The following is a 27,800-nucleotide window of genomic DNA, read 5'->3' on the forward strand; positions in this document are numbered from 1 at the left end:
TTTAATTCCCGCACCAACCCCTTTGCTGGCCTTATGCCCAGGTCTGAATTTTACATTTGCATATTTAATCTCCTGCCTGTTTCCAGACTGAAAACTTCTGGGCTGGATAGGACAAGTTAAACATGTACCACCATTGCCATGTGCTGTTCCCAGTCCATGGAAAACTGCTCAGCCCTGAATACACTTAAAATGGAGAAATCAAATAATATCAACATTCCAGACCGATGTTGTTGTTAAATAAGTCTGTTCAACAATTCTGACTTTCTCCTCTGTGGCAAAGCAGGGACTGGGTGCTATAATTGAGACCTGTTAAATGTGATCACTTATACAATTAAACACCACTTCATCTAGAACTAATAGTGGTGCTTTGTCACACATTGCAAAAAGCTGACAAAAACATCTGATGCTGAATTTTCATGGCAGTTAGGTGGGATTTAGACTCTAAGATTCCTCTTAAAATCTCAACATCAACTCCTTTGAAACTCCTCCATCAACTCCAAAGAAAGGGCCTGGTTGGAATCTCAAGGGACATAAAGCTCACATGGGTGCTTCCCTGAAGAGCTGCTTCTGTTTTAAAAACAGCCCTGGGCAGGATGTAACTTTCCAGAAGAAGGCAACTAAATATTCATTTGAACCCTTATTCTCTCCTTGTCTTAAATAGATTCTCTTCAGATGCTTTGGCTGTCTCTTATCCTGGGATCACAGCTAGATCTGGATCTGTAAACAGCACCTTCAGGTAAGACTTCGCTTCCCTAAAGCTGTTAGACCCCATCAGCTTTGCCTGAGAGGAGTACAAAAGCATCTTGTCTGGAGTCACATGGATTAGTTTAAAGACTCTATGAATGTAGATGAAATCTTTTCTTTTGAGAGGTCTTCAAAGCAATGCCTGTAAATTCACTTTGGTAACTTTGCCTGTCATATAACACAGTTCTTTCAGTGAGCAGAATTATAAAGGCAGCGGCATCTAGATGGGATGCTAACTTCTAACATCTTCAGCCTGTGCTGGTCGGTGGTGGAGAGTAATAAAAAACACTTAGAAATGACCAGATTCCTCAAGATGAAAACATTTGGTGTTATAAATAAAATCAATCAATAAAAAAATACTTAACATGTTATACTGCCAGTAGGTAAAATCTTGGTCTTCAGTGTATGTGTATGATATTACAAATAACAAAAACCAAGAACTATTTTAGCCTAGCCTAAAATACAAAAAAAAAAAAAAAGTGCGGGGGGCATTTAGATGTGTTACTGATACTCTTTTTGCTTTCAACCCAAATTTTCTTTCTTCATTCAGAGAACATCAGAGTGGCTGCTAATGTCAACGCTTATGCAGTCTCTAAAATATGTTGCTATAAATAAGAAACTAACCCCATGTGCAGGGACCCTGGGAACTGCAAACTTTTCCATTACTCTGCTTTCTTCAACACATGCAGCTTAAACATATTCACTACTAAAATTGTTTAAAAACTATATTCATAAATGTATATTTTTTCTTAATTTTCCACATAGTTTAACTTAAAGCAAATATTGCATATCACAATCAACACATTTTGTGTTATGTGGAAACAGCTGTTCACCAAGTCTTAATCTGAATTTTTTTTGTCTTTGTTCTTCAAATTGTTGACCCAAATAACGTACAGGTTTGAAAGATGTGCATTTACAAATGACAATACAGGTTGGAAAGAACCTCAGTGGGTCATCTTGTCCAACCTTCTGCTCAACGGAGGGCTGGGCAGTGGACGGATGCCATGATGCCAGGCACTATGTTTGAGTTGTGTGATTGACCAAGTCAAACTGTATGACTAAACTCTTTGGGATCACTTATCCAGGAATATTACCTAGAAAAATTTCCTATACAAGCATTTCTTCCAGAAAAATAACAAAAACAAAACAAAACAACAACAACAACAAAACTTGTTTCAAAGTATTTAGTGCATTTCCAAAATTGAATGTTTGATTGTTTGTTTGTTTATTTATTTATTTCTATTTATTCTAGCAGTACTCACTGCAGAACTGGTGAGGAGCATTTGGATCAGAATAGCTATTGAAGCCAACTGCACTGTGTGAACAAGTGCTTAGACCTACTTTTACAATTTGACTATAGGTGGAAAGTAAACTTTAAAATAGATTCCAACAATTGTTCAACAACACTTGGTTAAAAAAATCACTTCCCTCTCCCATAAACAATCTAAACTACATTTACTTCTGCGCCTTGCTGTACAGGTACTGGGGCTGGAGGTTTCTACCTTAGACTGTCCGTTGGTAACAATGATAATCTGGGAGGATTAATTTCAAAAGACTACCTTTGCTGAATATTTTGGCAGTGTTCTCCAAATGCCAGTGAATTGCTGAACAAGTACTTGTCTACATCATAAGTGTATGGTGGCGGGGGGCTGAGATAGGGGGTGTCTCTGTACTTAAATCCATAATGGATTCACATCTCTGACAGCAGATGTGTATTTTACCAGCTTAGTAAAAAGGGCATGAGGTGAATATTTCAATATGGAGTACCTGTGTTCAAGACAAATAGAACACATTTTTCAGCCTTAAAAGCATACGTGATTTGCATACTTGCTACAGCCTCTAGAAAGAAGCTCCCAGAATAATTCCAGAAAGTATTACTGGATTCTTTCACTTTTAGGACGAGAAGGATCAGCAAGACTGGCACATTCTGTAGCTGATGATAAGGCAGTTTGCCATGATGGAGAAGAAAATATATAAAAAGGAATATAAACATACTATGTAAATGAGATTAGAGATTTGCCAGCATATCCATCAGTTAATTGCACTGATGGAATTTGTCTTGCTTCTCTGCAAAGTATTGGTCAGAGAATATAAAAAATGCTTTAAATATCACATCCTCAGCAGGTGTAAACTGAAGTAATTAACTGAAATTAATATAACTATGTCATTTATACCAGCTGAAAGATCTTTCTTGTGTGCAGGTCTGTTTTATTTCAGGATATACACTGTCAGCTGTGTAAAGGTAACTAAGGGGCTTTGGATTAATATAATCTTTCATCTTAATTGTGAAAGCCTTTATAGAGAAATAAATCCTAATACCTAAACAAAAGCTTTTCAGCATTAACATTTAGCAAGAGATTCTATACTGATGAGGTAGTGATTCAGGATATGTTGTCAGAATCAGGATAAATTTGTGTTTTTATTCTTTCAATTTGTACCATGGAATTCAGAAATTTGAGAATTTTCAAACAAACCAGGTAAGTGGAAGATAAGAACAAACTCTGAAGTGCGGCAACTAATACAGTACATAAATGGTGTCATGTCAGTATTTTCTGAATATTGCTTATATAATGGAAGTATAAAGCAATAATTTAATTCAAAAGGTCAATCAATTTACCTTGCATAACTGTGCCTTTTTTTCATAGTATGCAATCACAGGTTTTGCTGCTTGGTAATAGCTTTCGATTCCTTCCTTGATGGTTTCAGCACTGTCAAAGTGCTGACTGCTCTGACTTCTCATCAAAAGGCGACTGCTCATGGTTTCTGCAGAGCAGTCCAGACAAAACACAAGTTTTGGTTCTCCAATCTAGAAAAAAAAAAGACAATAAGTATGCAAAGCAGTGTCCTGGCAAAGCCTATTTCATTTGGATAACTTTAAAAAGAAATGCTACCGAAATAATCATCAAGAAAATTATTAGCAAATTACTTATTTGTTTAGGCAGAAATTATGCTTACTAAAAAACACCTCTTTTTGTAGCAGAATTTAGAGAACCTTGTCTTTAGGATCAAGACTTGATTGAACTCTACACATATAGAGAAGAAGAGAGAGGATCTGAAAAATTCTGGCTGCTTCGACTGAAGCTTATCAATATACTCATCATTTGCAATTGTTTGATAAAAGCTTGATGCAAAAAGCACTGGACTCCTGGTATGCTTGGCACGGTTATTCTATCCTTTAGTTTTTTTCAGTCTATGGAAAGTATATTTTTAATTTAGGGAGTGGTAAACTATAGCTTAGAGCTTCAAGAGTAAACCCAAGAAAATGTCCAAATTAAAGTGTACCCACTTGAACTGGAAATGAGTAGCAACACACAGGCTCAGGAATACCATCAAATGCTTGTCATTGGACTTATTCACAGGAATATGTCCTGTGAATTATTGTGTGTCACACAGTATTTTATGTCAATATTTGCAGTGTAACTCTGCATCATTACTACCCACGGCATAAATGAAAGATTTGATATATACACTGCATTTTCAAATTGGTGAATCATTTCCAAATTCTGTGAGATGCCTACCACTTAGTGCTTTTTGGCTACTGCCAAACTAGTCCTGAGGGAGGGTCTGCCCTTTCCTATAAAGAACATAAATAAGGATTTATCTATTTTTATTCTCAGGCTTTGGGAAAGATAGTAAGTATTTGTCTCTATTTGCATTTGACATCAGATACTTTGGTACTTTATGGGTGAAAAATAACTTGCAAGAAACAACAAAATATTTCTGATAATATTTTAGGAGAGATCCAAAAGCTCTAAAAACCAATCTCTGTCATTCTTTCCCCAAGATGATATAAATATACAAGTCTTTTGGAATAAACCTTTCAGTACACTCTGTCATGTGCCTTGCTCAGGCACACCTCTGCCTGACACAAAGTTTTATCTGAGCAACAACTGTTGGTCTGAATCTAAAGTGATAAACTCCACTCTAGCAAGTAAAATAAAGGTGTTACAGGATCAGAAATAAATAATGTAATAGATTTTCCATGCAGTTATACATTGAAGCTTTCAATGATGCTTTCAGGCTTTTTCTCATTCCTTCCAGCAGGGATTTGCAGAACATCTTATAGAAAAGAGTGAGAAAGTCTTGAGACAAGATAACTGTTCTTCACGCTAGTGACCATTAGATACTTATGTTTTTTCCATGGCTACAGCAAAGGAAATCTAAATGACTGATACATGGAAACTGATGTTGCTACCCTAGTTTGTATTCTTTATAGAATGAAATATTCTAAAGGTAAATATTTCATGTTAGGCCTTGTGGCTTTGACTGAGGATCGTTGCATTGTGTTGACCTTTCTACTACTTTAATGACTTTCTAAGAGACAGCTGAATCTAAGGGATTATCCTGGACAGTTCAATGACAGGCTTTTTTCCAAGCATTTTTTCCATACAGATGAGAAAACGTTAATGTCATTAGCATTAGCAGCAGCAGTTGGATTTCAAAAGCCAACGAGGCAGTTTTAACATTGCAGAGACTTAAATCAAGTTAACAACAGATGTGGGCTTAATCAATGATTTCAACAAATGCCCTTTTTGTCTAATTGAACCAAGATTGTGAGAAATTATTCTGCCTCCTGCCCCCCCCCCCCCCATTTGCTATTGAAAAATCCACATGGTGCTCTTAAAGGTTTCAACATATTCTCCTGACTTCAAAACGTTACAGAAATGTCACTCTTAAATGTTAAATACTGCAAAAAGTAAAAGTAATGACCCTATCAGATTTACAGCAATTTTTATTAGTTTTTTTTTAATTACTGTTTTATTGACAAAATTTACCTTAAACACTACATTTTGTGGGACATCTGCAGGAAGCTAAACAAGTCTAATGTATTGTGTCTTCAGTCTGTTTTATTGGATGTCTTACAACATAAAAAAGCTACTCAATCTGGTAAAGTGGAACTTGCACTTTAATATTGTTTTCTACTTCTCACATATAGCAGAAAGATCATGGAGGGAACAAAGAGAGATGTGGACTCGTGCTTCCCTAGAATTATCGCTAGTAAAAAGTTCAGTTATATCACAGAAAGGATTTGGGCAAAATGTGCTGGAGAATAAACTGTTTCTACATATCTAATTCTAGTTAGGGCTGTCAGTCTTTTAAATATAAGCACTATTCTGAAAGTCTTCTAAATAGAACAGTTAACAATTATATTTTTTGCACACCATGTAGATATGTAGTATTATTCATATGCACTTTGCCACCATTAATTTATACAGTCTATGTCCACCTCATTTCATTCAATTACAGCATAGGAAGAACTTCTGACCACCCTTTAGAAAGAATTGCAGAGCATTATCTCAGTAATGAGTCATTTAAAAAAAACTTCATAGAATTTCTGAGTAGCCAAATTCACCCTGCAAAAGCTGAAGTGGAAGCATCGATTCAAAACAGGTATGACCTACTAATTTCAAAGTTATCACTTGGTGTCCTTGTATTTTACTCCAAATGTCAAAGAAGGTTCAGGACTACAAGATCTTTTGCTGCGATTGTCTATGGGAACTGAAAGGGGCTCTGCTTCTGCACTGGATTAAGACCTGTTTGCCTGGCAATGCTACAGTCCAAGACACACTGATTTCCAACAGTTATTTACAAGATAAATCTCTAATGTCTTTTTAATAGTCTGTGGCAATTTAGTAAAGGAACTAATAGGCCAACATTTCTGCGAATGGCTTCTCTACCAACTCCTAGCACCCATTATTTTTTCTAGTTTTTGATGCTGTCTGTAAGTCTTGATAGACTTTTGTGCTAATCAGCTAAATAAAGCATCTGTTTTCAGGGAGAAAATAGATGATTCATTAAAGCTTTATTACCCTTCAAGCATGTATAGGACATTTGTAAAGTATAATTTGATAGAACATGTAGTTAACTATTTCCCTTAATTCAACACTTCCTTTCTTACAAGCCCTGGTAAATCCATTTGTGGGTTTTATACAGAGTATTTTCTGCAGATTGAGAAATGGACAGCTGAGATTTCTAAGTAAGTCTTAGCACATACTGAGAAAATCAATAACTCTCAAAACTGCCACACAGTCACTTGCAAAACACTCTTTTTATGGTTATATCACCTGTTACTCACGACAAAAATGTAATCTGTTTACTGATTCAAAGTGGCAGCAAGCTTTAGCAGATCTGGCTCAATGGTAAGAGGTATTAATTGTGGTGACACAGACCTTCATGTACCTCCACCACGTAGTGCTTGATGATATTTTCATGAGAAGTGTAGCAACCATCCAATAGAATTAGAAAACTCCTTCTAAAAATGGTAATTTTCACTAAATGAGAATCGCTCCCAGTTTTTATAAAAAATCTAGCTAAAATAAGCCTTTACTGTCTGCGTAGGCAAGGGCAAAAACTACAATCACTATATTAATGGGGTGCCAAAGTCTCAGTGATCAGCAGCAAAACTCTATTTTTGGGGCTGATGGATTGGCTCTTTACAAAAAAAAACCCTGTTGCAATCCACTGAAGATGGAGCAGCACTAGAAGTACAGTCCTATCTTAACAGGAGTAGTAACAGAATTACAACTACATGGTCACCTTGCTCTCAAACTCTTTTGCTTCTTTCAGCTCCCGGGGATAACCATCAATCAGAAATCCTTTTGTGTCCCCTAAATTGGCAACCATGGCTTCCTTCAGTAGCTCTAGGACAATACCCTGCATTGGAAAGAAAGGAAGTTACTTGGTTAATTGATAAGAAAGTCTGGTATCTTTATTTGTTACACCAACGTTAGTTCTATGCCCTTGAGAACCACTCTGATCTGTTTTGCTAAAAGCAGGTCCTGCAAATGCAGGTGTTTTTCTTTGGTACCTGCACATGCTACACAAATCTAGTGTTGCAACCCATCCAAGAGTTTCCAAAGTATCCTCTGGATAGCTGGAAATATTTCATAGTTTCAAAATTAATGTTAATATCTGTGAAACTTTGGGGGCAGTGCTGCTGCATTTTCTAATCTGATTGCATTTAGTTCTGTCACCGATAATAATTATATTACATGGAATGTGATAAGACACCCCCTTTGATCAAACACACTGAAGAGCAAAGCAATCAAAATCAAGTCTCATCATAGCTTTTATTTTCCCGTGAGCAGCACTTCCCAGTATATTTCATTAGCAAGCACATACTACGATCTAACTGCACCTGCTGAAGACCCATCAAGAGGTCAGGCTGCAGACCTGCCATGTGAAAGTCAAGTTCAGCTGAGAACAACAAACTGTCTTCATAGTCTCCATTAAACTGCAGTCCAGCTACTCTGGGATGTTAGCCAGCTCTGCAAGGAAACACTGCAGGTATTGTAAATTAGAGCAGCTGCCAGGAGGACCAGCTCTGAATTTGAAATGCAAAGCTATAAAATGGAAATAAAGTTTCTGTTTCCTGTACTTATTCTTACATTCTGCAATGTATAGTACAGCATCTGTCTCACTGTATTTTTGAGTAATCTATATTGTGTATGGGAGTCTGAAATGTAAACAGCTACTGGCACAGAAAGGGAAAAGAAGTGCCACAGATCTGGCAATGAGGAAACTTCTCTCCCAAGTTGCAGATTCATTTTCCTTAAATAGGAATAACCTCTTATTTCCACCCTTTTAGACAATCTATATACTACCGTTGCTCTTAACAATTCAGACCACGGATAAAACTGTAGCTTACTCCTGGCACAGGTTCACCACATTCCATGATGTCTTTGATCAATTTACTTCTCTCTGATAATGACGATAACTCATTTTGGAGAAGGTCACCAGTGGACAGGTGAGTAAATCCATACTTCTTCACTAACTGTTCACATTGGCTGCCTTTGCCAGACCCAGGACCACCTTTGTAAAGGAAAAATGTCAAGAATTAGAAAGGAAGAAGTGCATTTTCTCCATTTATAGCAACTGAGAAAATTGAAGGAAATTGATATGACTATGATATTATTATTTTTTTATTTTTTAGCAAAAACACTCTATATAGTAGAACAAATCATATAATTCCTTTCCGATACACTACAGCGCTGACTCCAAAAACATGTGTTGAAATCAAAGGAGTCACAACAAGGTGAAATGTCTTGCAAAAGAGAACCTGTTCCTAAAACACAATTACCATGTCAATGAAATACATTAAACAGGGAGCAGAGGAGGGGATTTGATTCCATACACATTCAGGCTTGCTAGTTGCAACAAATACTAGCAAATTAATCTTCCCTGCATCCCCGCAAAGGAAATATTTTGCCCTCAGTTGTGTGGAATGGAAAGGTATAAGCAGAGATGGTGAAACCTAACTGTGTTATATGGCATACATGTGGGAGCACAGCAGCTAAATCCTTTTGCCCTGTGGCAAATGCAAAAGCACAACTTCACTGAGCTTGCTCCCTCTTCCCCTGAGCTGGAAAGCTTTCACAGGTGCTGCTATATCTGCCGATAACCAAAAGCCACATACAGAAGCAGCTAAATGCTGGCGAAGGCTTGATCCTACAGCTCCCTGAAGCTGTGGTATCAACTCGCTCTTCACGCGTGCCGCAGGGAAATGTAGGTGCCTAGTGCTCAGTGATGCACGGCACCCTGTCACCACTCGTTCACCTCTATTCAGATGGGAGCTAGAAAATCACCTTGGACCAGGGCTCAGATTCAAACGGCTGTAGGGGTAAGGGCAGTCTCAGCAGCTGAGGTGAAGCTGCTGAGGTGATTCTTCCACCAGCTGAAGGGAAGGCACCTGCAGCCCACCACAGCTGCAGGCCGGGTCTTGCCTCTCCCAGGGGCCTGTGGGTGACAGAAAGGGCAGGAGGGGAAGGGCAGTGACTTGGGTGGGTGCTGCAGGTGTCCTCCTGTCAGCAGGGCCTCAGGGATACACCTCAAGCCACCCTGCTTTCTCTAGGACTGTATCAACGGTCCCCAAACACCCTACCTCTGGCAGGTATTCTTTCTGGGGTCTGCTCAGAGATGGTGGATGCTGCCTCATGCTCCGGGTGCTGGCACTGCCCTGTCCCACCTCCTCACAGGAAGGTGGCGTCTCCTGCCTCCTCACCCTGATGGCTCACCCCATGAAAGGCCAGGGGCCTCCTCAGCCGCTTGCTGAGCAGTAGCCACCCCAGGCTGGCTGGTCAGATCACCAAAATGGCCAAAAGCTTCATCTTGCGAACCCTGCTCCTGTGGTGGTGACCTCCAGAGCTGTTGGAGGATCTGAGGTGAGTGTTCCACAAGGTTACGGCTGTGGGAGAACCTGAGGCGGCCATGTTGGTGCCCAGGGTGGGGGGAGGCCTAGAAAGTAATTTCATGTTGCAGGTATTGGTGTTTGGGGAGAAATTTCAAAGTGTGTGGCAGTCAGCAGCATTTTTATAATCTTTGATGGATCTGTTTGGAAGAACTACTTAAGTAGGAGGTAATTACACCCTTGCAGGTGGACAGTACTCAAAAATCAGAAGAAGAGGCAAGGCCGTATGCTTAAAATTAAAGATAAAAAATCACGCTCTATTAAAAACTTTTTATTTAAAAGCATATGACTTGCATATTTATTAACTATCGAGACTCACAGATATGCCAATATGGCTCTATTATGTGGACTTAAGATGCTCGAAGTGATGATAAGCAGTGTGCTTTTTGTTTTTGTTTATCTTTCTGTTAATGAATATAGGAATAACACATTCACAGTGTAGTGAATGTGGCATCATCTCCTCCCACCTTGAAATTTCTTCTAACTTTTGCATTCAATTTAAGAAATTATTGCACCAAGTCTATAATTTTCAGAGAAGATACAGTACTGTAGCTGAGAATAAAATCTGGGTCATAAGGCAGTTGCAACTAAGGAGCGGTTTTGTCTAGTGTAACCTGCAGTCTTCTACTTCAGATTCACAAAGATAATCATCAGCCTGTGGTGTGAGGATCACAATTGTGCTATGGTTTTAGCTAGAGAGTCTTTTTCACAGTCATTTTCTTTCCAGTGTGGGTTACATGCTGTTATTGTATTGCTTTAATAAAAAGAAAACCATACTTCTGTAAAAGCAGCCATTGGCAGAAAACAAGGAGTAAATAAGAGTGGCTATAGAGGAACAGGTATAGAGATGTTACAGACAAACTACATGTAAATATCTGTAATGGCAAACTGTTTCTGGTCTGTTTTTTAGATGAGCAATTTTGTGTGTGCATGTGCTTGTTTACATATTCTGTCTTCTGGACTTATACATTAGCAGTGTGTAAGTTTTTCCTCAGAAAAGCTAATGCATTTCTATAATACCTTTATCTCTAAGTATTTTAAAGAGAATGCTGTCAAAGTGAGACAATATGCAGGACATATGCCATAACGACCATTACTGTTCTCCCAAAACATTAAAGTTGACTGTTTATTTTCACAGAACAGTTCCAACAAAGCTGATATTAAAATGCTGAGCCTTTTAAAGAGAAGATGTAATTAAATAACAACTATGTGCTGAAAGTGGTAATTTTCATGGCCACTACTATTAATTTCGCATAACTTGATGTGTAGCCAAGTATCCTATTGCCTGATAAGTGTACGTGACCCACTTTACAGTCTTGTGTTTTTCTTATCAACAAATGAGCTTGCAACTCTTACTTTGCCTGATCTGAAAGGAGACTGAATGCCTCCAGGGAATTCAGCATTCCTGAGCGTACTCAGCATTTATGCCAGTATTAATTTATATACATGAAGTTCGAATACTAGTAATGTCTTAAATTCTGGCCTTCAGAGGGAGTTAATGTGACTGCAAAAGAGCTATCAAGATGAGAAAGGGCGCTTCCTTCCTAATTAGTACTTCCTTTCTGCTTGGGGTACATATTTAAAGGAGTGCTACCTAAGTGTCTTTAACAGCAAACAAATCCCACAGTTGTGAGGTATATCACAATTTTTGCAACACTACAAATTGATATTTTATTGTTTTAGAGGGGTCTTTTTATTAAATCTATGCATCTTTCTTTAAAAAAAATGAGAAAAATAACTTAATTGAGGGAAGCTTATAATAAAACAGCCGCTGCATGTTAAACATAACAAAAGCTATTACAAAGATATGTTCAGATAGAAAGCCTTCACCACAAGACTTGTTATGCTGTTTTTCAAACATAAAGAACTAGAGGCTGTGAAAAAGGTGGTGAAGTTTCCACAATAGCTCGATTGTTGGGAGGAGAAAAACATGCCCCCACTTTCATTGCGAAGGTGTATGATTCTTTGTGAACACTGTCACTTTTTGGTATGCTGTCATCTTTTATTCTGCCTACATATATTTGGGAAAAAGCTTGTGTTAACGAGTGACAAACTGATTCAAGTAACTTGCTATTCACATTTAATCATGTTCTTTTCTAACTTGTGCATATGACATGAAGTTAAAGTATAGAAATTATGAATGTGCTGTGACCTATAGGAAAATGTAGAATAAGTGTGTGGAGTTTGAACTTGAATATGTCCATCCATGCTTGTTTACAAGGAACAGTTGGTTTGGGCATGTTCCCTATCAGCAGATAAGCAATGGGGAGCTAGCTGGAGATCAGCTATCGTGGAGATCAGAGGCTTCCAGGGTCGGGTCAGTATGGTTACACCTTGATGAGATCATGAAGACGTAGGAGAGCTTCTACCAAATCTCCATTTTTCTAATTAGGCTCACAGCTGTGTAAAGAGGTTGCAGCCAGGAGCTGCGTGGCTTCACTCTGCAGGCTCTTGCTGCAGCAGACTGTGCAGCTCCCTGCTCAGCAGCAAGGTCAGGGAAAAGCAGAGCATCTGTGAGCTGCAGCAGGAGGGGGCACGAGGCCCTCCTCGAGCCAAAGGCTGAATTGCAATGGTGAAAACAGATGCATGTTATTACTGGATTTTGCGCTCAGGATGTATTAATAGTAAAACTGCACACTGCTCTTTGTTGGCCTTTACATACAGAATCTGAGAAATGGCAGTTCTTCAATGTTAGCATGTTTGTCAGTTATGTTATTATTTCCGAGTGCGGTACATACTGCTTTAAAGTTCATTCATTAACTTAACTAATAAAAATGTGCAGATTTAGAGATCAGGCGTATTCCATTGCTCACTGAGATGGATCCTGGAATCTTTTGTGTGTCCCTTTGTGATTTCTGGTGCAAAAAAGTGATCAAATATCTGGAACCAGGGTACTAGACAATGCATAAAAATTACATGCAGTTTGGCGTATTGATTTTTCTGTAAGCAAGCTGGGATTAAAATGTCTGTGTGCTCTCTTAGCACAGATTTCTATTCCGTTATGTTGATTCAGTTGCCTGTTCAATTGTATAAAAAAATCTTGGGATAAATAACTTTCTCGTAGCCCTGCCGACTTAGGTGGTCACCTTTCCTGCTTTAATTATTGACTGCAGAAATTCTTCATGGAGAGCCGTTCAAGGGCAGGAAAAGAATGGTCTCAGTGGGTGGGGAGAAATGACAACTGCCTGAACAGCACTTCTGAATATTTAACTGCAGCCTGCACTAGATCATAAACAGATCTTCCAACAAACTTACACCTGCTCTACCTCAGGCCCTAGTCACCCTCAGACTATGAAAGACTGCAAGTCTATGCATGTGATTCAAATGTACTGGTCTGGCCTAGAGTACAGCATCACAAACGGATGAATTAATGATGCTAGGGGGAGCTGGGACCGCCACAGGGAGCAAGCAGAGAGAGGAACAAGCAACGTGAGCAGTCTGTGAACTGGCTTTGCTGGCAGAAATATTAGTGAAGGGAAAACTGTCATACCGACAGACTGGGGTGTCTCTGTGTTAAACCTGCTAAATCTTGTGAATTTATCATATAGCAGTGACATACATATATTGCACGCTATGAACATCAACATAAAATGCCAGCAGCAGAATTTACAAGAATCTCACCATTTATTTTAAAATATTTCAATTTATATACCTTGCTTTTGTAATGGGTATTATCCTTGTGTCATCTAGTGTCATGGGAAAGTGCTTGCAGGTGAAACCTAGCTGTACAATGAAGCCTCAGAAGTCAGAATTGAAAACAAAATAATCCTAGTCAAACTATTTTTATATTCAGGCTATGATTTTTTTGGAGGCCTTGATCGATTTGGCAATTCTACTAAGGCTACTTGAATTACTTATACAAATACAAAAAGCTTAGCATCTGAAGGCTCCTCAGTAGCACCTAGACTAAAATCCATACCTGAACAAAAGATTAAGTGAAACCATATAGGAATGCTGCTGCTATTTAAAAATAAATAAAATCTTTTCTTCTGAAAGAGGATTTTAATGAGAAGACAACCTGGACTGCATGTCATGGGGATGTGGCCTGGGACATCACTGAGGTTTTTTCCCTTCAAGAAAACACGTTAAAGTTCTTTCAATGGAAAATCAGAGAAAACAACTTTCATCAGTTTCCACAGTTAGCACGTGGACTGATTTGGATTTTAATTAGCAGCGTTACTCATCCTATGCCTATCTGATCATAGAAGGGGGCTGTAATGCAAGTATTGTAGAATAACTTAGGGACCTCGTCTGGTAAAACCTTCTACTCGAATCAGGGCTAAGTTCAGTTAGATAAGGTTGTTCAAGGTCTTGCATATCTTGGACAAATAAAGCCCTATTCCTTTTGTATGCAGAGGAAGCTAGTGTTTGCAGCTGATAATGTTTTACCTGCAAATGTAGACGAGGATAATATCTTCATAGTGTCAGTTGGAAAGCTGGTCTTATTTACACTGAGCTTAAACCATTAAGTTTAAGTAGGGAGTTTGCTTCTGATCCAAAGAGCAGTAAAATTCCTGGAAATTTTCTGCTTTGATTTCTGCTTCAGCCAAAGCCAGATGTGGCTGTGTCTTGTGAAGCTTTGTGGAGGCTGGGGAGGGATAATGTACCCACTAACACTGTTAGGACAATCTGCTGGATGTGATATTGGGTACTGCATTAGTGAAGTATGATAAATTCATAGTTTGTTCATTGTTCTTTTTTTTTAATAACTGACAATAATTATAGAAATTCAGAATATTATGGCATCCCCGAACTTATCTTTGCTTCTGTTTTAATTTAATAATTTTTTCTTGAATTTTACTTTCCAGACCAAATTTAATTTTTTCTGCCTCTATTACCCTGCTGTTATCTCCCATGTTTTTGACTTGCTGGTTCTGTCTGCTTTGCTGCCTGGATAAAACATTGACATTGTTGCTTGATTAATCTGAGTTGATTGTAATTGATGATAATTCCTACATTACCTCTAAATATAAGTATTTACTAAATAAATTGTATTTTTTTCTTTAATTTCCCTTTCTGGAGAATTTTCAATGGGAATTAGTGGTGGAGTCACTCTGCTTTTTTTTTTTTTCTCCTTTGTCTTATTAACAGTATTCCTATTTGTCAGCTATGGTAGACAGTGTATTTAATATTAGATATTTGTAAACTGTTTCAAATGCACATCTTTAATTTAATTTAATCTTTAGCAGCATTCTCCAGCCCATCTTCTCTGACTGCTTTCTACTTGAGGTATGAAGGGCTGAGCCTGTCCAGCTCCATGCACTTGTTCTCAGCTGTCCAGTGGGATGGAGTACTCGGCCACTGAGAACTTCTGAGGTGCTCCCCCTGCCCCAGCTTGCATTTTCTTGGAAAATTACATTCTACTCCTTTGAGGTTTCTTGAAAACTTTCTTTTTTCTTTGCATAATTTTCAGTGATCAGACTCAAGTCACGTGTAAGAAAACTTTACTGCCTAGGCAAATTAGTATATGTTTGGCTAGTGTGTATAGTGTAAAACGTGGAGCGCGTGAGGGTCAACAAACTACTGAGGCTGATTTACTTTCCTGAAAAGGCCCCAAGAAAAACAACCCTGTGGCCTGCTGACCTAGCACCAGCATAAAGTCTGAAAAATAACGCTTTTTATTTTCACTACCTGGCTCTAGCAAAATGAAGATTTTGCAGCCAAATGAGCAACCTTGGCAATTTCATGTTGGTCGGATCAAAAAAGTGAAATCCAGAAAAATTTACCCTCACTCCTTACATCAGACTTCAAGAAGTTTTTTAGGAGGTTATTTTTGGGAAAATTATATATCGTTCTACATAATCTGAAAAGTAACCCGTGTTTGGACTTAGTCAAATTTTCTATTATAACATTTTCGGTGAAGGAAACTTGAGCTTTTTACAGAATCACAGAATCGAAGGGGTTGGAAGGGACCTCGAAAGATCATCAGGTCCAACCCCCCTGCCAAAGCAGGCTTTTGATTAAGCCAGTTTTGCCTCTATTCCTAGAATAGGTTAATGGAAAATCTGAAACTGATTTAAGGACAGGAATAAATAGAGAAGAGGTGAATTTTAAGTTTCAAGCTGGAAGATGACTAGTGGATGGTCTATTTAAAAAAAAAAAAAAATAATTTGTAAGCGGAGTTAAAAACCACTCCTTGAAAAGAAGAAGCACTCCAAAGTTATATGAGAAATATGCCTTACCACAGGCAATTTTAAAGACAAAATTCCCTGAGCTGCTTCGCATTTTTTTAATGTCTGTACAAACCCAAATGTGATTTCCCAATAAGATATGTGAAGAAGAGAGAAGGGAAAATTTGTCACTGTGGCAAACAGCAGGAAGACGTACTCCAGTAAGTGTGGAATTACAGTTTTCTTGAAGGTTGAGAATTAAGTATTATGTATTTTTTTCCCCTAAGAGAAGTCTCCGATGAGCTGTTCGGTAACCTAATTATGTCAAACGCATCATATGCAATATATATCTGCAATAAACTGAGTCAACTCGTATTCGGAATAAGACAGGGTAAGCTAGAATTACAACACACAGACATGCCACCGACTAACAGGATCTTTTTAGGTTGGAAGAAACCTCTTGGGATCTTCAACCCTGTTAAAGTATGGCCAGCTGGAGCAGGCTGACCAGGACTGAGTCCAGTCAGGTTTTGAGTACCTTCAGGGATGGAGACTACAGCCTCTCTGGGCAATCTATTCCGCTGTTTGACTACCCTGACAGCAGAAAAACAAGTTTCCTTGTGCTCAGGTGGAATTTCATGTGTATTAAGTTGTCCCCGCTGCCTCTTCTCCTGTCACTAGGTGCTCCTGAGAAGAGTTTAGCTCCCTCATCTTCAATCCCTCTGTTCAGGTGCTTCAGGCACACACATTGGTAAGATCCCCTGGAGCCTTCCCTTCTCCAGGCTGAGTTCCAGCTCTCTCAGACTCTCATAGACTCTCTTCAGCAAGTCAGTATCTTTCTTCTGCTGGAGAGCCCACGTCTGGATGCAGTCCTCCAGGTGCAGCTTCCCCAGTGAGCAGCAGGGAGGTCATCTCACTTGACCTGCTGGCACTGAAGTGATTTTGTCTCCTGAATTCTGAATGAAACTTCCATTCATTTATGACTCATTTCAGAAGTCACATTTTTTTTCTTAGGGCAGAAAGTGACTTACTTTTTATGTAATACCCATACTTGGGTCTCTCTCCTTAGGTCCATTGAAATGTACTGCTCTTGTTTAGTTTTACAAAACTTCTCTGAAAAACTCTGATTTTTAAGGAAAGCAATGATCCTTTCCAGCTTTCAGTTGAAACTTATTAATCTTCTGGTTATAATATTTTTCAAAAGGCTGTTCCATGTGTTTGTGGCTTACATTAGTCACATTTATCTAATAATGGATATTGACATGATGCTTTTCCTCTGTGGACTTCCAGAAAGGAAATACAATGTAAAGCTTGAATCTCCATTGACTTTTAATGGCACGTTAAGCAAATGCGGGAGTGAAACTGGTATTTACAGAAGATGAGTCGCATATGAAGAGGTAAAGAGACCTGACTTTTTCACCTAAACCTTAAAGTTATAAGCTAGAAGTCCAAGCTAGTAATATCTTAAGTAACGCCTGAGTCAGCTCTGTCACGTGGGACCACACAGCAGTGCTGTAACTGCAGAACTAAGGTCACTGAATCAGTTCACACTTGGACATATTTCCTGCTCTGAACTTTACACAGCCATTGCTAGCATGGCCAGTGCCAGGTTAAGAACATGATATCAATTTCTAACTCCTTTTCCAAAGACTGCACCACCACTGTAGTGTAAATACTCAGCCAAACCCTTCTGCTAAACTTTAAAAGAAATCATAGAAGTAAAACCAAAACACATGGATTTTCAGATGTAGCAGTAAGATAAGGAATCCTACTTACCAACTACAAAAATGATGTTTGATTTCCTCAGGTCTTCTGAAAAATCTAAGATAAAAATAAAAATTCTTGAGTTGGCAGCACCTACTCATTTTCATCTTGCCTACTTCCCACAGTGATTTTTTTTTCCCCTGGATTTGCTTTCTGCTATAATGCTGCGTATTCCAAAAGACACAATTATCTTGCTTATTTATCCCCCAGCCTTGTAGCTGTTGTTGCAGATATGATTTAAAAAAACAACAACAATGTCACCTGAAAACTAGACCTTGCATATATACATTGACTTAAATAAAAAATGAGAAGCAGATAAATCTTGATGTAATAATGTGCCTCCCAAGCCATTGCATCTTTCTTTGAATGTATAATTAGATTGTAATTGGTACAGAAATTTGTCCACATCCCATTAAGATTGTATTTGGTGTACTACATCTGAGATGTAGTCTTAAATTCCTTTGTCTCAGATCAGCCAAATAATGTGTCATTTATTTACAAAACTATTGTATGTACTAAAGTGCTCCCTTTTACTGAAGCTGGTTTTTTTTTTTTTTTAAAGCAATTCCTTCTAGTCTGAGTCCCAGTCACTGCCCTGATTATACCAAGATAAAGGGCAATCCTGCACCATCTGAGCCTGCTGGAATTTTAGTATGTCTTTCAGTAAACCACTTCCAACACACGTTCATTCACCACATATAATTTCGTTTAATGTGTTATGTAGAAGCATCTACATCTCTTACTACATATTGTGATTAGATGTAGAAGGTTTTCATTAATCATTACGTTCATCTTGGACTCTTAGCAGCTCATACTTTCCAACAAGCTTTTCATAACTGCCAATGTCTGAAGCCGTCTATCTGATATGATTAACAGTCATGTTTTCAAATAATTTTGGAGTGTAGAAATGTCTTTTATAAGCTTTGTGTTCAAAGAGAATTCACATGGTAATATTTTGAGACAACTTTCACACTATAAATAATCTGAATTCATTTTCCTTTTTATGTAGCTTTTTAAATATAAGGGGAAATGAAAGGTTTCAAAATTAAATGCAAAATTATACTGAAAAAGAAACTCACCTCCTGTGCTCTCATAACCAGAAAAACTTGACTGATCCTCCTCCTGTTAATTAAGCAGTTGACAAATTGAAATGGATTTTTCTTGAACAGTTTGCATCGCTTCTTCTATCTGCTTATCTGTATGTCTACATCTTCTCCATTTTCTAACCCTTTGAGTTTTAATCTATGTTGAGACAAGGTTAACAGTCTCACAGGAATGTTTCAGTCTGTACAATGTGAACATGAAGAACCGAAGGTAACTGGAATTGATTCACTGGCCCACACTGATTTCTGTGAGGAACAGTTTTGTGTGCTTCAGTGTCCAGCTGCACAGCTCCAGCCAATCAAATAAGCAGCCACTGTGCACGCTGAATTGCTTTGGGAGTGTGGTATGATAAGTTATATGTGTTGGAAAGGCAACACTGGAGCAAGTGCTAGAAGTGAGCTACAGTATGAAGACAAAATTAGCCTTTGGTCTAAACCAACTTGAATTTGCTGACCTTCAGAATGCAGTGCAAGCTACAACCTGTTATAAAGGCTGCTGAACTACAAAGAGGGATCACACCAGGGAAATGAGAAACTTAGTATGTTTTTTTTTTTTCCCTGATGGGGTTATTTTGCCATGTCCTGTATGGTATAACCAACGAAGATTTATGGATGCTGGCCAGCGAGAGCATCAGAGTGGGAATTCTTTGCTCTTCATATAAATCAGAATTATATACATATATGCAGGATGTAGTTTGGGTTATGTAGTGTCAATACATTCACGTTGTCAGTGTCATAATCTAGTTTATAAAATATCAATAATAACCTTGACAGTAACATGCATATATTACATAATCACTGCACAATATCAGCCCAGTACATATTGTGCTAGTCCCCCCAAAATAACCTTGTGAATTCTATGTATTTATCTTCAGTACTAGCGCAGGGTTATCAGGCTGTAGTCTTTTGGAGTTCTGCTTCAGTATGGTGTCAGAAACACCTGCCGTTAGGACCATGTATTGCTGCGTGTGTAGATTAAGGGGAATGAACAGCATGGTGACCAGAACAGATAAACTGCTGGCTGCTGCATTTTGCTGGGCTCATGCACTACGCTTGCAGGTTTCCTGTACTTCCCTGTACTCGGCTCTGGTGAGGCCGCACCTTGAGTACTGTGTTCAGTTTTGGGCCCCTCGCTACAGGAAGGACATGGACGTGCTCGAGCGAGTCCAGAGAAGGGCGACCAAGCTGGTGAGGGGTCTGGAGAACAAGTCTTACGAGGAGCGGCTGAGGGAGCTGGGCTTGTTCAGCCTGGAGAAGAGGAGGCTCAGGGGCGACCTTATCGCTCTCTACAGTTACCTTAAAGGAAGCTGTAGTGAGGTGGGGGTTGGTCTGTTCTCCCACGTGCCTGGTGACAGGACGAGGGGGAATGGGCGAAAGTTGCGACAGGGAAGTTTTAGGTTGGATGTTAGGAAGTACTTCTTTACCGAAAGGGTTATTAAGCATTGGAACGGGCTGCCCAGGGAGGTGGTGGAGTCGCCATCCCTGGAGGTCTTTAAAAGACGTTTAGATGTAGAGCTTAGCAATATGGTTTAGTGGAGTACTTAGTGTTAGGTCAGAGGTTGGACTCGATGATCTTGAGGTCTCTTCCAACCTAGAAATCTGTGTCTGTGTCAGGTTTCTCCCTGTGTTCCCATTATCACTGAAACACAAGTGCTCTTCATTAGGCTGAAGTACCATTACACCAACCACGCAGAACGCTTTCGTTCTCTGATTTGCAGTGATTCTCAGCCTATTATGCTGCAGCAGGTTTGCCTTTATCTTCTTTCAGAATGCAAAATTAAAGTTTGCAAGAGTATTCCAGGGGAAAAATGTCAAAATGGAAGTTATTTTCCCTACAATTCAAGTGACAGAATTAATCCTGTATTTTTTTTGAAGTAATAATACAATAAAATTTTTGACCCTACAAAGGATATGTTACATATAAAAGGCCTGGTTTTAGATTCAGCTTCTTATCGTGCCTTTGAAGGTTTATGAATGCAAGTCACTTTAGGCACAAAGTTTAGAGTAAGGTTTCTTTAAAAATCAAGATCACAGTCACCAGTTTACCTTGTGATCAAATGAATGAGGCATTCCTTCTTTCAAGTAATGCTCTTTCAAATAATATACTTTGTTCTCCCCTGTAATTGCAGAATGAAATTGCCTCGATAACCCTGGTGGGCTGCTCAGAGCAGCAGGTGATAATAAAGGTCCATTAAAGTCAGGAACAGCTCTCATTTTTTAGAGCTGAAATACGTAAGAACTAGAGACAAAGGTGAAGCTAAATAAGCTATCAGCCTTTTTTTTTTTTTTTAAGTATTATTATTCGACCAACCTTATCTGCTTTAATAGACCAACAGGTTAACTAGCCAACCAGTCGTGTTCACATGAGGAATAAGGGCTATGAAAGGCCATTAAAGTGGATTCTAATTACAGCTCAAAAGCAGGTAAACAAGAAGTTTTGGTCACGCTGACCAACACAGAAATTCAAAATAAGAAATCCTGTTTATACCAGTACCTGCTCATCTTTCAGGTATAGAAATACTGGTTTTGAAAGAAGTAATTTTTTTTCCACTTTTTTCCCCCCCTCCAAAAGGCACCTGTCCTATAATTCTAGGAGACAACTCAACATGCAGCTTGATGTGAGTGGGACCACTGGCCCCACTGAACTTCCCTGGTAAAACAAGCTCTCCACAGTTCACAGAATAAGTCATGCTATAAAAACATTTTTTTCACACGGAATTCAATGGCACCCAGCTCAGAGTGGAAAGAGGTCCTGACAGCTTGGTCTCTAGGGGAGCTGTGAGAGATGTCTGGAGGAAGAAATTAGAACAGTGGGTCCACAGTCAGTTTGACTCTGAAGATAAGGTATTCACAGCTTTTGTTATTCTGTAAGTTCTACTCAGAACCATTTCCCTTCATCCATTTCTTCCTAGTCTCCTCAAAAGTACAATCAGTTTTCCTGATGATTTGGGTCAAGAAAGCCATGCTTTACAGCGTGGAGTCCTTTGTGGAGAGTAGCAGGTTAATCCCACTGTGCTTGTGGTTTATGTTTGACAATACCTACTTCTAACAGCATATTTCTAGCAAAAGGTCTCTAACCTGTGAATGACAGAACCTCAGGCTTTCAGGCTTGAAAGCACTGTTACACCTGGTTACCAAAGTGCTTTGGAAAATAGCTGTTGGATTTAGCTAGTGACTGGATACAGGAAAGTGTCACCAATTCCTAAATACGATTTACACAACATCGCCATCAGGAATGCAGTGATACAGCAGCAGAACAGTCTTGGTATTTTCGGTGTAGCTGTTTCCATTTAGTTGAAAGCAAGGTGAGGAAGACAATCATATCTAATGAGCTCTGAAGAAAGGTGAGTGGTTTGTAATTCCAGCTGCCTCTAAAGCCATGTAACATCTACAGATATTATCTGGAAACATCAATTACTGGGGCACAGCTGATAGCAAATCCTAGAAGGAATATTCCATCTCATGCTTCAGCAAGTCAACCAATCTCTATCACAGATCTGGATAATACTGAACTTGAAAGTAACTTTGTATTTGGCTTCTGTGAGAATTTTCACCCTTTCTTCTGAGTTATTTGGCAGATGTTAAAACAAAAAATAGTGGAAGGACGCTAAATAAGGCTGATCTGGGTCTGAAAGCAATTTGTATGTTATTAGCTGAATATTTTCCACACATGTATCTATCATATTGTGCCATACTGGCAGTTCTGTGAGCAAATAAAAATATTTAAAAAAAGGGGGGGGGGGGGACGGGAGGGGATAAGGAAGAATGTAGAAAAGATTTGTTGAAAATCAAAATTAATCTGTAAGTAAAAAAAAAAAAAAAAAAGGCAGCATAGCCAAATATAACTTTATACATGTTGACATTCTGTACTGAAGTAGAAAGTACAGGCAAGAACTGATTATAGTTTTATTACAGTGATCTCATCAGCATCCCTTTAATGGGGATGTAGGTGTATATAACCACCAATTTCTCAGCATGCTGCAGTAGTATAGATCTCCCTTTGCTGCTGTTAGGTATGCAAAACACTTATACTCCTGTAGCATTTTATTTCTTCAAAGAACACTACAGTTCCACATAAATCATCCCTGTACTTCCTTTGGGAGTGGAGGTAATGGCATTATTTTAATTTTAGCAGAGACGTTTGGTGACTTGTCAATAAGAACGCAATTATATGTAGAAGTAGAGCCAGGTTTAGGACTTGGATGTCCAGTTTCACTTGTTCAGTCCACAGTATATTTGCTTTGAATTCCTTTTCCTTAATAACGTAATATTAAATTAAATTTCAAATGTTTCTAGATGATGTTTCTACATCTAGTACCCTCAAAATCAACTTCAGCTGTCAATTAAATAAATTTTCTCACTGATTAAAAATGGTCAGGGGAATCAGAAAGCAGTATGAGGTCCAACACCCTCTGGATATACAATTTCTCTGTTTGAGCACAGTCCAGTCGGTCACTGTCTGCATGGTTGTAGAGTCTGACATCTCTTTTCAACTGCATTAGTAGGCATATGCCTATCACAGAGGCTGGTATTCCAGATCAGATGTGTGCAGCAGCCTCTACTTGTCAAAATCTCGTGTCACTGACAGATGCCCTTACACCTGCAGTTTGGCTGCACTCAGACTACAGAACATAAGGACTCTGAGCAAGCTTTAGCTAGGTGAATTTAAGTGTGAGAAGAAACTGCGGCTAGTCAGTGCCAAGCTGTGGCATTTCTCTTCTAAATTCCTGCTTTCCTGTAAGAGCGAATGTTTGGTTTTGATGAGATCTGCTGGGTTACTTGCCGGTTTTATGTATGGGCAGTGGTCCCTGGGAACAGGTTTTATGAGCCATACAGTTGCTTGCCTTTAAATTTGATTTGTGACTCAAATCACTTTTTGAGGTTGAGCTGCTTTCTGCAAGCTTCGTGTTGAGGTATGCCTCTGGAAAGGCGGGGGGGGGGGGGCTGCTGTGCTCTGACCTCCTCTGGTCCAGAACTAATGAATATGTGTAAATAAGATAAGATTCACTATGAATATGCTCAGACTTGAAGGCTTTTCTTTCCCCAGAAGGCATATCTTCTTATACGGTTCATACTGTTCAGCAGAGTGGAGTTGTGTCAAAAGGGACTAATAGTAATTAAGATGAGAAAACAGTGCTAATGTTATTTGAGGTGATTTTTGTTTGTTGTGCATACAGCCAGGAAGTGCAGATACAATTATTTTTTTTGTAATAGCATCCACAAAATGCTGACAGATTAGATTCCTATGATTCCTCTTTACCTTTGAGTTCCTAGCAAAGACAAGAATTTCTATGCCACTTTACTTTTAAAATAAACCTTATTATCCGTTCTTAAAAGAGAAGAAATTAATACCCATACAGAGATGGAAATGAATTTGTTTTTAACACTTATAAACCAAGATCATGCTTACTTGATTTAAAGGATATGCAGGATGTCTTCAGATTTTTCATTCTCATTCTTGATAGTATAAAGAAAAGTACCCATCAGTAGTTTAGGGGGAGAAAATTGCTATTTGTTTGCTGTACGTATGTGGTTTTCTTTAACTTTCTGTAGGCTATTTTATGCCAAAAACTACATGTGATTACTAAGAAGAAAATAAAAGCATAACGTATTTAGATTCATTTTAATTTCCAGGCACTATCATGCTAGACAAAAAAAAATCAAAGAAATTAACTTTTAAAGGGCAAACCTAACAAGCAAGGCATGCTGTGAGTACACCTTTTCCAGCAGGGCAGCAGCATTTTGCATGATCAGAGCAGCGTAAGAATGTTCTGGTAAATCAGACACTTCAGCTGCAATTTGTGCGGTGGGTTAAACATCTGACCTTGCGAGGACAGCAGTAGAACTTAGTAGCATGGGTTAGTGGTGGACTTTAGTACTAGGTTAAAGGTTGGACTAGGTGATCTTAGAGGTCTCTTCCAACCTGAACGATTCTATGATTATATCTGAACTGAAGAAGAACTGAGGCTTTTAAAATATACCTTTGTGCTTTGCAGACAGTAGAGAACACTCAACAGCTATATTTTCTGTGCATAGTTATTATCTATTGCTCATTTTAAAATACTTTATTATATACAGTTATGTTACTTTTCAGTAGATCTATTGTTATAAAAAATTCCCAGAAAAAATACATATTTTTTCCTTTATCATTCCTCTTTTCTGCACCTTGTCATCATTCCTAAAATGATTCTTCTCTGTGTTGAGTATTTATGCTGCCTGGTGGAATTTCTCCCCTGGGGGCTTTTTGTTACATTAAGCCACTGCAGCAGAGAAAAGTGCAGCAGGAAACCTGCCCGTGCATTTCAACTGCAGACTCGGTGCTGCTTCGCTCCTGCTCTTAGGCTGCTAACGACAATGCTAATGAAAGGATCCCTCAAATTATACACCGTTGGCGCTATCTGCCAAGCTGGAATGCAGTTTTGTTTTGTTTTTACTGTAGATGATGAAGGCTTTTCTGCAGGACAGTCTCAGTTAGAGTTCCAGTAAGACTGTGCTGCAAAGATGTCAAAGCTTTGACATAAGATTCAGTTATGGTGGAACTCAGTGACCGATTCCTTCGAAAGCACGAAAAGTTCAGGGTGTTACTTCCCACAGATAACCCACAGTGGTGTGTGTCTGTTGCCATGCATCATTATTGTTACCACCCATTTGTCTAGCTAGCATCAGCCCCACTATTTTATGAAAATGAAACTCAGGGACAGGTGCAGTAACCTGTGAGAAGTAACCTGTCGTTAGTCTTAAAGATTAGTTACAGCAATTCAAGCCCGCTTTAAGAACAAAATGGCAAAGGAGTCGAGGGCAGGGTGTAACTTCCACTTGTAATCTCCTGAGTTTTCTAAGAACACTTAATTTTCTATATGATGTATTTACTCCTTTATTTCTTTCTTTTAGATGAAAGTGTGTCCTCTCTTAGCTATGTCTGCAACGGTCTGTATGCTCAGAAATCTTTCCTATTGCTTGCTCCCTGTCAAGTTTGGTGCAACCCATGCCCAGCATAACATGCTGCAGAGTGCACCCAAGGCTCTACACAGTACCACGTTTGTATAAAGCTCTGTTCTTTAAACTGCCAATCATAATTTAGCACTGCAAGTGAAGAAAAAAAAAAACAAAACAGTTTTGTTTCAGGATGGCACCGCAAAAATTAGCAGGCACCATTCCCATGAGTGGCAGATGATCAGGTCTTGAGACAGCGAGCAAGGGCTGGGGGCAGTGCTCTGCCCTGATCGCATTAGGCATTACAAAAAGCAGACACGTGCACAGGCACACGGCGCGCAGATATACGGCTCTCAGGATTGCAGCAGGGAGAAAGAGGGAAGAAATGTAGACCCAGGAAATGTGGCTAATGAGAACAGACCTTTTAAAATATGGAAATAGAGCATTGCCTGAAAGAATTTGGCATGGAGAAGGACATGAACAGGGTGTTGTAAAATCAGACCAGCATGTGGCCTCACATCCTGTGATTTGCTGCTATTAAGACAGAATTTGACAGCTGTGCTCAAATCGTTCTCTCTCAACGACCTTTGAGACCAGCTTAACTTTTGACCATGCCTATTCTAAGTTTACTAAAACACTTATTTATGTTTTATGAGTTAGTTTATAACAACAAGGAGCTTCTACAGTATTTATAAAGAAGTAATCTGCTGAAAAGGATTTTAACGATGAGAACACTTCACTAGTCCAAGAGGCACTACTGTGAAGGAATTCTAAAACCAGGCCACTTCTCTCTCTTTATGAGCAGTATTTAGGCCCAAATTACTAAAGATTATACAGTCATTGGATACATAAGGAGGAAAAAGACACCAAATAGGAAACACAGAGTTTCAGGAAAATATGTAGAGGATTATTTGTGTTTCTATTGTACCCAGAGAAGCCACCCTGCTGTTTCAATACAAATAAGTTATTTAAAAAGCACTTCTCTATCCCGTATAGTAAAATAGCATCCTTGCAATCATTGCAGTTTAAAACATCAATGTAAAATTCTATAGTGTACTTTGACAGTGATTAGTAAATATTAATATTTGCTACAGAAATGTTTCTTCCTTAATGCTTTAAAATATAGGAGTTGTTGCTAAAATGCTTTGAAGGAAGGGCTTTGGTAGTGGTCTTTTCAGGTGCTGGACTACGTGACCAGAGCCTGTCCATGGCCCTGTCTGAGGTGCCTAAATCTGGAGGGTGGATTTTAAAAGTACCGTTGCATTTCTTTAACAGCTCTAGGTGCAATGTGAAATGTTCTGATGTGGATCCTATTTGCATTAACTGGATGGAATGCCAGATATTCTCCATGAATTATACAGGTTCTCTGGGCTGTAAAGGTAGACATGTAAAAGGCAGAACTCATAAATTTAGCTGCAAAGTTGTTTTTTATGCATGAAAGGAGAAGGCCTCTAGTTTGCCAACAGAGAGGCAAGCTGGTATTAGGGAAGGAGGTATGCTATTCTAGTACTATTTCCAGAAAAAATGAGGGTGAGGCATGATAAACTGTAATGCTTTGTTCTACAGACACCTTGCACAAGTCACAGAGCTGCCTGAGTTACTGCAGAAGTATTCAGTGGAGCATAAATGCAGCACATCTTGAAGAACGATGCTGTCACTGTTGTTTAAATCTCCAGTAACTCGCCTGAGCTCACCCTCCTTGTAACCGAGTCCTCACTGAAGCGTAATCGTGTCCTGTCCTGCCCACCACAGCTGCAGGAACAACTTCTGGTTCAAACACAGAAAAGAAGGAAACACAGAAACACCTAACCTTGACAGTTCAGTCCCCCCTAATACACACATCATCAGAAAGTAAAGCTAAATAATGTCAGTAAAAGAAGGAGCAAACAACTGTTTTCTGGCATTCCAAATTAAAAATGCAGATTGAGCTTATGGCAGTTTTTCTTGCCCATTTTGCTA

The 27,800-nt window shown here is 38.9% G+C and overlaps 1 protein-coding gene across 1 annotated transcript in view; it reads right to left on the reverse strand.

Moving 5' to 3' along the window:
• Window positions 1-27,800, reverse strand: part of AK5 (adenylate kinase 5) — a 93,466-nt gene that overhangs the window by 6,781 nt on the left and 58,885 nt on the right. Inside the window, exons 8-12 of the mRNA XM_035538215.2 lie at window positions 18,885-18,927; window positions 17,818-17,862; window positions 8,393-8,556; window positions 7,282-7,398; window positions 3,362-3,550 (exon numbers count right to left, since the gene is read on the reverse strand). Coding sequence (XP_035394108.1) covers window positions 3,362-3,550; window positions 7,282-7,398; window positions 8,393-8,556; window positions 17,818-17,862; window positions 18,885-18,927 — 558 coding nt within the window. The remainder of the gene's footprint in view (window positions 1-3,361; window positions 3,551-7,281; window positions 7,399-8,392; window positions 8,557-17,817; window positions 17,863-18,884; window positions 18,928-27,800) is intronic.

Source organism: Cygnus atratus, chromosome 8 (assembly GCF_013377495.2).
Source record: "Cygnus atratus isolate AKBS03 ecotype Queensland, Australia chromosome 8, CAtr_DNAZoo_HiC_assembly, whole genome shotgun sequence".
NCBI classification, from domain to species: Eukaryota; Metazoa; Chordata; class Aves; order Anseriformes; family Anatidae; genus Cygnus; species Cygnus atratus.